At 45.7% G+C, this 11,723-nt stretch overlaps 1 protein-coding gene across 10 annotated transcripts in view; it reads left to right on the forward strand.

Annotated features, from left to right (window-relative positions):
- The window catches only part of AKAP13 (A-kinase anchoring protein 13), a 332,046-nt gene extending 321,055 nt beyond the window's left edge, over nt 1-10,991 (forward strand). For all 10 annotated transcript variants that reach the window (XM_030577586.1, XM_030577582.1, XM_030577585.1 and 7 more), the window contains 4 exons: nt 497-547; nt 1,345-1,794; nt 3,999-4,302; nt 5,362-10,991. In XM_030577586.1, the coding sequence (XP_030433446.1) occupies nt 497-547; nt 1,345-1,794; nt 3,999-4,302; nt 5,362-5,411 (855 nt within the window). In that variant the 3' untranslated portion in view covers nt 5,412-10,991. The remainder of the gene's footprint in view (nt 1-496; nt 548-1,344; nt 1,795-3,998; nt 4,303-5,361) is intronic.
- The last annotated feature ends 732 nt before the right edge of the window (nt 10,992-11,723 follow it).

The following is an 11,723-nucleotide window of genomic DNA, read 5'->3' on the forward strand; positions in this document are numbered from 1 at the left end:
GCCAGGAGGGTGGAGGGAGTCTTGTGGGGCCCGCTGCCAGGTGGGGAGAACCCCAGGGGGCCAGCAGCTGCTCCGGATGACCTAGGAGTGCCGCTCAGGTGGTCCCCTGGGCAGCCATATCTGCCACTGCTTGGGCGGTCCCTGAGGCCAGCTGGCCAGGGCTGTCAGAGCAGTGGCTGGCCCTGGGGCCACTCCAGCAGCAGCTGGCTGCAGAATTGCTCCAGCAGCAGCTGGTGTGGCTGTCCCCAGGGCTGCCTGAGCCGCTGGGCACAGGGCCAGATGCTTGGGTGGCCCTGGGGTCAGCCACACTGGCCACTGCAGAAGTCATGGAGGTCACAGGAAGTGATAGAATGAGCGACTTCCCCGACCTCTGTGACAAACATAGAGCCCTACTCATTGGTAGAGTTTTATAATGTGAAAGACAAGGGCTTTGCCTGTGGTCAGACAGTAAGGTGAGGTGTAACAGCAACACTCTTGTGCTTTTGTTTCCTTGCAGCATGTTCTCCAAAGCATTACGTACCTCCACAACCTGCTCAGCACTTTGCAGGTAGGTCAGTTGTAAACATAGTACCCGGCTTTGATGTGCTTCTTTCCCAAACAGCAGGTCCCCTCAGTGAGTGTTGACTGCGGTGAGGTCAGCATTTCACCCCCACACCCTTCCCTTTGCATTGCCCATCCTGAGTGAGACTGAAGGGTCCAGTCCAGTGTCCTAGTGACTCTGCACTGGCACGTGGGAGTACTGTCTCCTGGTCTCTTGCTGCCCAGGCCAGAAGGGGCTACAAGTGCTTTGCAGGTCTAGCTTACTCTATGCTTTACAAATAAGTACCTCAAATAAACCAGCCCTACTGGACTCTCTAGGTCAGTGTTTCCCAAACAGGGGACGCCACTTGTGTAGGGAAAGCCTCTGGCAGGTCGGGCCGGGCGGTTTGTTTACCTGCCGCGTCCGCAGGTCCGGCCGATCGTGGCTCCTACTGGCCGTGGTTCGCTGCTCCAGGCCAAAGGGAGCTGCTGAAAGTGGCGCGGGCCGAGGGACGTACTGGCCGCCACTTCCAGCTGCTCCTATTGGCCTGGAGCAGTGAACCGTGGCCAGTGAGATCTGCAATCAACTGGACCTGCGGACGCAGCAGGTAAACAAACCGGCCCAGCCCACCAGGGGCTTTCCCTGCACAAGCGGCATCCCAACTTTGGGAAACACTGATCTAGGTTAACAATGATTAATTAACCCTCCCCCCTTATTCCCCATACTACAATTGCAAGGTGCCTCGTGATGTTAGAGTTACTGCATGTCTGTGCATTTAGTGAAGGGAGGCACAACACTGACTTTGTTCTTGCCTCTCCCCTCAGGGAATAGTGTTGCAGCAGGATACTTATATTGAGGATCAGAAGCTGGTTCTCAGTGAGAGAGCGCTGACACGGAGCTCCTCCCGGCCAAACTCCTTGATCGAGCAAGAGAAACAGCGGAGCCTGGAGAAGCAACGCCAGGAGCTGGCCAACTTGCAGAAGCAGCAGGCCCAGCACCAGGAGGAGAAGCGGAGGAGAGAGAAGGAGTGGGAGGCCCGGGAGAAGGAGCTGACAGAGCGGGAGGTGCGGTTGGCCCAACGAGAGGAGCAGGCACAGAAGGGGCACCAAGATCTGGAAAGGGAGAAAGAAGAGCTGAAGCTGAGGAAAGAAGCCTACCAGCTGGATCTGGAGCGGCTGCGAGCAGCACAGAAACAACTGGAGAGGGAGAAGGAGCAGCTCAAGAGAGATGTGGAGCGATTACCCCCAGTGCAGATGGAGCCTGACCTCAGACAGGTAATCACTCTGCTCCCAGTTGAGTTCTCAGGCAGGGCATGTGACTGGGATGACAAGATGTCTCCTAAAAGAGATGAATTAGTTGAGTCACAATTGATGGGCTCAGGGGAGGTTCTGTGGCCTGTGTGATGCAGGAGGTCAGACTAGATGTGAAATCTAGAAGCTGTGACGCTGATATGTGGGGCCTGATTTCTACCAGTGGCATCTCTTTTTGCACCTGATGTTTGGGGCTATGTTTTGCCTGTTATGTCTCAGAAGGCTGCAGGGTGAGACATCTGGCAAAAGACATTCCTCAGAGTGTTGTCGAATCAAGATTCCTAGCAGGTCCTGCTGGGTATGTGAAATTATAGTGTATCTTTTGTCTTTCTAGTGGGGCTCCTCTGTGAATGAATCTGTGTTTGTCCGGCTTGTTTTTGAGACGTTCCTCACTGGTCTGATAGCAAATGGCAGAGAAGAGCATATACAGGGATGCTGAGAGCGAAATCACTGGTGCATTTCACTTCAGCCTTTTCACACCATTTTTGTTCACCTGTGAGGAACGTACAGACAAGCACAGATTAGTTCCATGTGCAGTCAGTCCATTAGTCTGGGACAAACTGTTGGGCTGACCACACCCCTTCAGCATTCACAGAAGCAGCTTGGTGGTGACAATTTTGGTGCTGATCAGCTCCCCCAGTATAAGCCTTGTGACTACATTGCTAGGCCTTAGTATTTGTATATGTGAACTAGCACCCAAAAGTGTGGTTTCCCTATACCCCCCCACCCCCCATGGTCAATTATTTACACAATGTTACCAATTTAGTCATTTTCCAACACCCTCTCTCCTCCCGTCTCCCCCACCCCCTGAAATTCTAACACTCCCTCTAATTTCAATTCCTGGGGCAAACATAGTGCCTAACAAACAGCTAGCTGGCTGTGTCCCTGCTCTCAAGACTCACGGTCTAGCATATAGACACGACAGAGCAAGCAAGGGTGGGAACAGAGCAGATAGAGCTGTAGAGAGTTGCAGCTGCATGCAGGGACCGTGCACACTTCTTAGTGAGCTGGGATTTATTTTCTGTTTGAAAGTTGTAGTTAGTTCTGCTGCAAAGAAGGGAACCAAAACATTAGAAGGGGTCTGGATGAGGGAAAGATTGCCTAGTTCATACAGATATGTGCAGAACTCTGATTTCAGGCCTGGAGCAGATCTTTAATTAAGACACAGAATTAATTCCATAGCAAAATGTAATTTGTTTTGGGCTGAAGCAGAAGTGATGTCATGCATTCAGGGAGTAGAAACAGCACCATGGGACTTAATAGACCAATATTTTATCTCCAATGGTAAATTCTGAATAGGAGGGAGTCGGAGGAAAACTTGCAGCCCAGGGGCTGACATTTCTTAATGCCATTTTGAATACTGAACAAGGCCCTGGGAATTGTGATCTATTTGAGAGCAGATAAACATGCCACGTTCTGCAAAGAAGTTGCATGCATTATTACGTAGATCTAACTTACTTGCAGGAAGCTCAGATAATCTGGCCAGGGTGCTATAGGAACACTTGAGAGAAAACACTGCTGAAGACCAGTAAGATGCCAGGGTCATCAAAAGAAAGCAACTTCTTGGAGGCACGCATCATCCACAACATGTCAAAGCTATTAATAGGGACGTTTGGTGGAGCATGTAGGGATAGGAATTCATGTCTTTACTCGTTTGCCCCCCTTTTAAATACACTGGGTTCAGTTATGTTGCTGGAGGACATATTAGAAAAGCAGTACAATATTTTGTCTTGTCTTTTGTACTTAGGAAGATTCAATTTGTTGTCATGCATCAGTACATCCTACAACATTCTCTTCCCTAGGAAGCTCCCATGGCTTCTACCACCATCTGCATCTGAGAGGGGGAAGGAGCCTGGGTTTCCTAGATTTTTAAAGAGTACTCATCTGTAGGTGATTGTGCCACCATCTGTATCTGGAAAGGAGTGGAAGGGTTCATCTTTAAAATCTTTGTCTCTTCCCCCTTGGACGGAGAGGGCTGCCTCTGGGTGTTTGGCTTTTGTTAGGAGAAAATGTCCGTTTGACTGGGAGATGACTTTTGGGTGGTGATTATAGGTGGCATGCAGGGCAACAGACTGGCCCTGGCAGCGGTCATAGTAGTATTACCCTCCCCATGATTTTGAGCCGTGCCTGCTTCTGCCAGTAAAACACTTCTGTTCTCCTCTTTGCAGGTTTCAAACCCCCATGATAAAATGGTGAGGATCCCATCCCAGCCCACCAGTGAGGACTCCAAGCAGGACAGTTCTTCCCTTCCCAAACAGGGGCACTTTGATGCAGGACTGTCTGTATCACCCAAAAGGAACAGTCTGTCAAGGACACACAAAGAGAAAGGCACTTTCCACTTGCTTAGTGCAACGAACCAGACGAACAAGGCAGCCGAGGTGCAGCAGTCCACCCGCCTCTTCGGTTTATCCAAGCCAAAGGACAAGAAGGATAAGAAGAAAAAGGGCAAAGGACACCGCTATCAACCTGGTGGTGAGTGTCAGATGGGGCCCGAGGAGATCTTTAGGGGTTAACGAGCTTGCAGCTCTCTGTGGCTGTTTAATCTCAGAGAGCCCAAAGGGATGGGTTATAACTAAGCGAGGGGTGGAGAAAAACAGAGATCGTGAGCAGATTTTCCAGCAGAAGGTGCTTCTGCGTGTTTGGGAGGGAGAGATGATGTCCCATGCATACAGAGAACAGACATGACGACGTTCTTTGATTTTTATTATTTTTCTTCCCCCCCGCTCTCTTCTATATGGCATTGTTGCTGCTCTCCAGGGCTTCAATACAGGAGCACGTTTTCTGCAGCAATGGGAGTTACGCTGATGCCCAGCCTGATGGGTTTCATCCTGTCAGCAGATGGCCAGGAGACACTCAGTGCTCTCTTCTCCCTCCTTTCTCCCAACCTAACCCAAATGGCTTCATAGCTTGGGCTCTCCTTATATTTGTCTACTTCTGTTGTGCAATATCCATGTTTATGCAGGGGAGGTGCTGATAAACACTGCCTGGAGCCAGGGCCAGGTCTTAGGAAAACTTTTGAAACCTGTCCCTATGTCCATGAAATCTTCTCTTGCAATGCCCCCTGCCATTCAAGTCCCTTCCTCCCTTTTCTGTCAGGGCACCTCATTCCTGACCTGTAGCACCCCTTGCTAGTCCAGTTGCCTCTCCTCCCCCTCTGAGCTTATGCACTTCACTCCTGACCTGCCAGTGTAAAATGATACAGTCATTTCCACACGTGGATTGATATTAGCGAGAAACTAGCTTGTGAGCCTCAAACCTAGCATACTTGTGACCCAGGGCAAATTGGAACCCAGCACCTCAGGGAAGAGAGGCTGCTAGTAGATTACAGGAATTTTGCTGCACGCCAGTCACAGAATCGTGGGACTGGTGGGTCTAGCAACTAAAAGGTGTATTTTACATGTCAACCACCCAGAAAGGTTGTCGTGTGCTTGGGAATGGGCCAGTGGGTGGTAGGCAGTGTTTGTTTTAACATAGACCCCTTCCTTGCCTATTCCTTGTGGTGGTGATTCATGGCTGACTTTCCTTTCCCAGATGCTCATTCATCAGAAGCACCACCAGATGGCGAGGAGATCTTCTGCTGAATGTCTGCTCCTAATTCTGCAGGGATGAGCCTCCCTCTCCACTGTACTGTGTTAGACACTGTACATGCATCTGATGGGGCCAAAGCATGAGCAGCTCTCCCTCTACACATCAATCATTCTCAGCCTTTGTACAGCGGAAACCTCCCCTCCCACGTTTTGCAGCACACTCCTGGCTCCTGCACCCCACCAGCTCTCTATGTGTTAAATAAAACATTTGTAAAGGCTGCACATGGTGGGAAAGGGGCTCTGTCCTGTGGTTTTTTAATGAATTCTGGCTGCAGAGGCTGACCACACTGCAAACAGCACCCACTTTGGGTGCAAATCTTGGCTGAACGTAGGAATAGATGTTCCCAGTCTCTTCTTACTGCTAAAGGATGAAAGACTATGGCCCAAGGGGTCTGTGCCTCCAATTCTCCTTTCTGGGGAATACAATCAAAACCAAGCATTTAGCAAAAGCCCAGGACTCTGAAAATGGTGCGTACACACTGGCATATAGATATAGTGTATATATATATATGTATGTGTCTATGTATCCACTGGGATATATTTACAGTCTGTACAGACAAGCTGGGTTACCTGATGACTTTCAGGGCGCATGTAGATATTAAATATCTTAGCCTTAATGCTCAGAGTGTATCTTTATTAGCCCTCATGCCCCTTCCAAGCACATTGTATGTTACATGCTTCATTTCAGAAAGGTAGCAAACACTAGGCAGCAGCAACAGTGTAAAAAAAAATACATTGAAAGTTACTCCCAAAGGATTTCTTTGGGGCAGAGGAATTAAAATTTAATCCATTTCCAGCACCAAACCTAATGTCTTTGGATGTGTTAAAAACACGATCCAAAAAGGATGCTGTACTTGTGAATTAATCCCAGGAAGCCAGAACTGACCGTGTTCAAGTGACAACTGCTTTTTAATGTGTGTGAGTTACAGTCTGTTCTCTCCTCTTCCTGAGCAAGGCTTTCTTTGTCAGATTGTTTCTCAAGCAAGATGTCATTTCGGATGAACACTGTTTTGTTACAAATTCACTGCCCCATCATAAAACCCCATGAGAACCTTCCATTCGGGAATCACTTTTTTTAACCTACTGCCAGTGATTTTCTTCCCCTGGCATTTCTTAGTGATACCATCTGTATGATCACTGGGCTTCTGTTTCTCCAGATTCCATCAGCTTGTATAGCTCATGTCTAACCCAAAGCAACTTGCAGAGCACTGTGTGCAAGTCTCCTAGCAGCTCTTTGCCTCAGTTTCTCCATCTGCAAAATTGGGATCATAATCATTCCCTGTGAGAATTAGCAGATGTGCCCCCAATGCATTCATGATGCAAGGTGTTATACAAATGCTAAGTATGGTGGTAATGTGTGAAGACCAAGAGCATACATACACAAAGCTGAATTGTTTGTAAATTCATTGTTATCTCCACACACCTCAGGAGATTTGCCTAAGCAGATTTGTAAATGTCATGAGACTCTATCCGCTTGGATCCCTTGAGCAGTTTGAAGCGGTTGTGGTCATTTCTTTTCCCAAAGATTCTCCTTTTTAAAAAAAATTTGCACTATGTTTTGATTCTTATTTGCTTTATATCTCCTCACAAGCTAGTTACGTGCAGTAGATTTCAGAATTCAGTGCTAGCCTTTTTAATAATTAGCAACCGCAACATGGGTGCTTAGATTGGTCTATCTCGATCAGTGGACTCCTGAATAGCCTGCTTGCTTTTGAAGCTCTCTAAACAATTCGTACTCAAAAAACAAAACAAAACAAAAAGTAGTAAGATGTTTTCTGAGGTTATATTTTTGTTTTGTTTTTTTTTAAATATTATTTGGTGCTTGTTCTTAATTGCAAGCTGGGCTTGCAAAAATATTTATCTTTCTGTTTATTTGAAAGAGATCTGGTTTAGAAAATTTTATTTTGTTTATTTTTTTATTTTTCTTTTGTTTTTTTAAGATGAGCTCAATCAACCCAATGGTTTTATTTTGTCATTGCACAGTACAAACCAGGGTGTGTTCAGTGCTGCATAGCAGCCCGTGTCCTGCCTGAAGAGCGGTTAGGTACAAGTGATTCCGGCTGGAGAGCTACTTTCAAGGCAAAATATCTCCAGGCCAGATAAAAATTTGGGAAGAGAGGCAGTGGTTTTTGGCTGGAACCTTGCTGGCCCTCCGTTTTCTTGTTTAAACAGGTTTGTGTTATATATTCCCATACCTCTTGGAGGCAAGGTAAAAAGCCAAATACTGCGCTTGGTGGGGAGGGCCTGATTCTCTGCCGTTGAAAATCAGTGGGTGTCTTTCCATTGGCTTCAGCGGGCATTGGTTCATCCCCTAAGGCTGGAGTGTGATCTTTCAAAATAGGAAAAAGCAGCAGCCATAGCTAATTTAAAGAACCTCTGCCGTAATATTCGCCTGTTTGTGAAAGTGAATGTGCTAAAAAGAAATTTGGGACCCCAATCCAGTGTATGGCATGGTTACCACTTTGTACCCAGAACTTGGCTGGCTGGTATTTTTGAAGGATCCCGTTTAGTTTGTAGGAGCATTTGCCTGTGTAAGTGCATTCTTCTGCCCCAGTGGTACAGCTCCTCTCCCCAGAGCCAGCACTTCTAGACCTTACAAAACAGCACACCTAAATAGAGGCACCTCCCCCAGGGGCAGTGGGGCTGGATTGCTTCTCTCTCTAGTCCTATTGTAAATAGAATGGCATTCAATGCACTGTATAAGCTCAGTCTGGATTTCACCAAGCGGCTGGCTGCCCATGTTGTTAAAGTTATTTGTGTTTGTATTGTCATGAACAGAAACCCTTTGTCATTGGAGAATACAAATTGCTGTGTGATTTGATTATATTCGATTAAAGTCTGTAGTCCCGCCCTCCTCTTTCCTCCATTTTTTCATTTTTAGGGAACTGAACGTTGTTTTTTTTATCCGTTTTGCTCAAGTTTTCCTTGAAAAGTTGGAAGTGGTTCGTGGAGATGGATTCCCACCCTGATCATCCCTGCAGATTATCCAGCATTACCCAGGTGTAGTGTTAAGTGGGTCAGTTTTAGCAGCACCGATGTTTTATTTTTTTCCTTTCCTGGCCTTCATTAATGAATTATGTTGTTCCATTTCCATGCTTGGCATCTAACTCGTGTTTCTTGAGTGCACTTTATTTCTTAGCACAAACCTGACATCCCACTGGGCTTCTAAGGCATGGGTCCTCTCAAAAGTCACCTGCTATGTGTTGCGCTGCTGCTGCGCAGGACAGCAGAGTTCACAAGTGGCTGCATGAATTGCTTACTGGTGCAGGGAAAAGAGTCATTTGCAAGGAGCTGCAGTTTGAGCTCCCTTTGCTAGTTTGTCATTGATGGGAGCGTCAGATCTCCCTTAGGCTTGTGGCGAGGCTTGGCATGGTGGCTATTACTCCATAGTAGAAGGAGCTTCAGAGAATAGCATAGTGAAGGATGCTATTTCAGCATAAAATATATCAGGTGTCAGAATTAGGGAACTTCTGGCCACACCAGCAATCTATGATCAGACTGCAGCTGTAGCAGATGGTCCCTAGAATCAAAGGGATTGCCTGGGATTTGATGTCATCATCTTTTAAGTGAAGTGATCATCTCAATATATAATTTTCTGTGGTGTTCGATGCCATAAAGCGCTTTAAATGGAATCTGTCTTGTCACTTCCTTTGCTGATTTTTGGTTATATTGAGACAATCAGGTGAATTCCTTCCCCTCCCCATCCCTAATACAGTCTGGGAAGGAGGTTAGAAGTTACAAAATATTTAAGTGTGAAGTCTGCATAGTTTAGGCTTTGAGGAGAAGAAAAGCCGTGGTGGAGAAGAAGCTTTCCATGTCATTCTTTTTAGCCCAAAGTTCAGAATGTATTAATTTTACCACTGTCCCCTTCTAAATGTAGTGAGCTGAGAACCCTCTCTTTCCTTGTGGGATTCATCTGTTACTCAGCCTTTCGGTTAATCCCTTCAGAAACCTACCCCAACTCCCCAGCTTGTAAAACTCATCTTACATGTGACGCTGGAGGAAAATCAAGAGTAGCAATGCTGCCAGAGGTTTGAGGCAGGTGCAGGAGGGATTGGCTCCCCCCCCCGCCCCGGGTAAAGCAGAGACGTGGCATTGGCATCAGTATCACCTCCCCAGCAAGGTTGGCGAATGCTGTATAAAGAGCAACACTTCCATTGAGGTCTTACTAGAGAAAGAGGAGATGAAAAGTGAGAAACCCGGAGTAAGGACTGTAGCCAATGAGTGAAGTGCAATGAGGCTATTTCCATGTACTAAGTTAAGCTCTTTACAGTACCTCCATGAACCTCATAGGCTATGTCTCTGGGATGGGAGCACTTGCTTTCAGTTGAGATGGCTGGAGCTTTTCACTACCGATAGCTCTTGAAGTCTGACCACAGGTCTAAATTTAGATTGGTCTGATTTATATTTTCTTTGACGGGTATTTGTAGAGTCTGGTAATCTTCACACCTTCTTTAGGTTCCTAAAGCACCCCCGATGCTTTCACTGATCCAGTCCACTATGCCAGAGAGCCTTGAAGACATCAGGCTAGAGAGAGCGTAGTGGGTGCCAAATCTCATTGGAGCTGTATGGGATAGATGGGCAAGAGAAGACTGGTCAGAGGTGGCAACAAAGGATTTGACTGCCCCTTTAAACTTACCGTAACATTCCTTGTTAACCAGAACTCTGGAAACTATTCTGCCTGCTGGCCAGGTTTGTAAACTTAAAATAATTTAAGTTAACCTATGAAATAAATCATCCCCAAGTCCTCGTAATTCTTATTTCATTTGTCAGAAGGGGCAGCGATCCGTGATTAGTTCTCTCTCCAATGATCTAGCTACGTTTTAAAGATAGGCAAGCTGAACTGGTGTAGTCTTGGGCCTCTCATGCTCTTGAGTAATCAGAAGACCACTATCAATATACCTTTTAGGACCTCATTGCCTTTTCCCTGCGCATGCACTTCACTGACATTGAAGTTCTGCCCTAAAATATTCTACTTCATTTGGGGGGAAAAAAGGATGTAGTTCGCTGCTTTGCATACAGCAGTAAGCTTTGTATGTATTTTTAAAAGTCTATAAATATTGATCACATTCACTCTCTGATGTATTTTAACTCTATTCTTTATTCATAATAAACACTGACTCAGAACATCTATGTCCAGTTCAGTTTGCCTATGGTTAAAGTTTAGCCTGGTGTTTGTTTTGTACTAGCATGGAATGCACTAGAGCAATCTACAGACTGTTGAGGATGTGCATTACAATATCACTCTATACCTCTGCATCCAGTTCTTGGGGTTTTTTATGCTTTGCATTCTTTTGTGTTGAATCTGTAAAATAAATAAAAATAAAAAAGTTAAAATGTTGCAAAAATAAAATTTAAAAAAGAGGGTAAAACAATAATTGCTGTATGTTAATTTGTAATTATGTAAAAAGTGAGCAGGTTATTGACTGTAAAATTCTTCATTTTTCTGTAATTTGCCAGAAACCATCAGGTTTTGTAACATTTAGCTTTTATTTATCTTCCTTTCTAGTTAGCAGCAGCAACCTCTTGTAAAGACATTTTTTTTCCTCTAAATAAATTTGATTTTAAGTCTGAGCACTGTGTCCGATTCACTGCCATCCCTGTAGTTTTCCTTTTATTGACTGGATTTATTGCAATGAAGGAGAATGAATGGGGAGGAAAGAGAATTGACCTTACTAGTAATGAATATTCCCAGCTTTAACTTAAGAATCCCTACATGTATGTTTGAGGATGTTTAAAATATGTGAACATTTATTTCCCCCTCTGTAAAGTTTAAATTTTCTGGAGAAAAAGGAATTGTCTTGATTGGGATGAGACATCATGTGGGAGGCAGATTATCCCACATCTGCCCACTTCAAGGTTTCTTGCACTTTCCTCTGTAGCATCTGGTGCTGGCCACTATCGGAGACAGGATATGGGATGCGATGGACCCCTGACCAGATCCAGTCTAGCAATTGCTGTGTCTGTGTCTACCCTGCCCTTCAGGGATCATCAGCACTGAAAATAGGTCTGGTTGTATCCCTGAAGAGTACAAGCAGGGCCATAAAGCTGTACACATCTTTGTAACAATTCTGCGGTCATGCTGGTCATGAGGAACAGAATCGAGATATGGTGGACAGGAAGGCAGGAGAGTTGGATTCTGTTCTTAGCTCAGCCAATCAGTAGCTATGTGACTGAAAGTAAGTTGCATTTCCCTCTGTATGCCTCAACTTCCCCAACTGGAAGATGGGTGTAATGATATTTGACTCTGTTTGATTCCGCTTTTTGTCCATAGATCTCGGCTCTTTACAAGGCGGGTAAGTAACG

The sequence above is a fragment of the Gopherus evgoodei genome, chromosome 10 (assembly GCF_007399415.2).
Source record: "Gopherus evgoodei ecotype Sinaloan lineage chromosome 10, rGopEvg1_v1.p, whole genome shotgun sequence".
Taxonomy (NCBI): domain Eukaryota; kingdom Metazoa; phylum Chordata; order Testudines; family Testudinidae; genus Gopherus; species Gopherus evgoodei.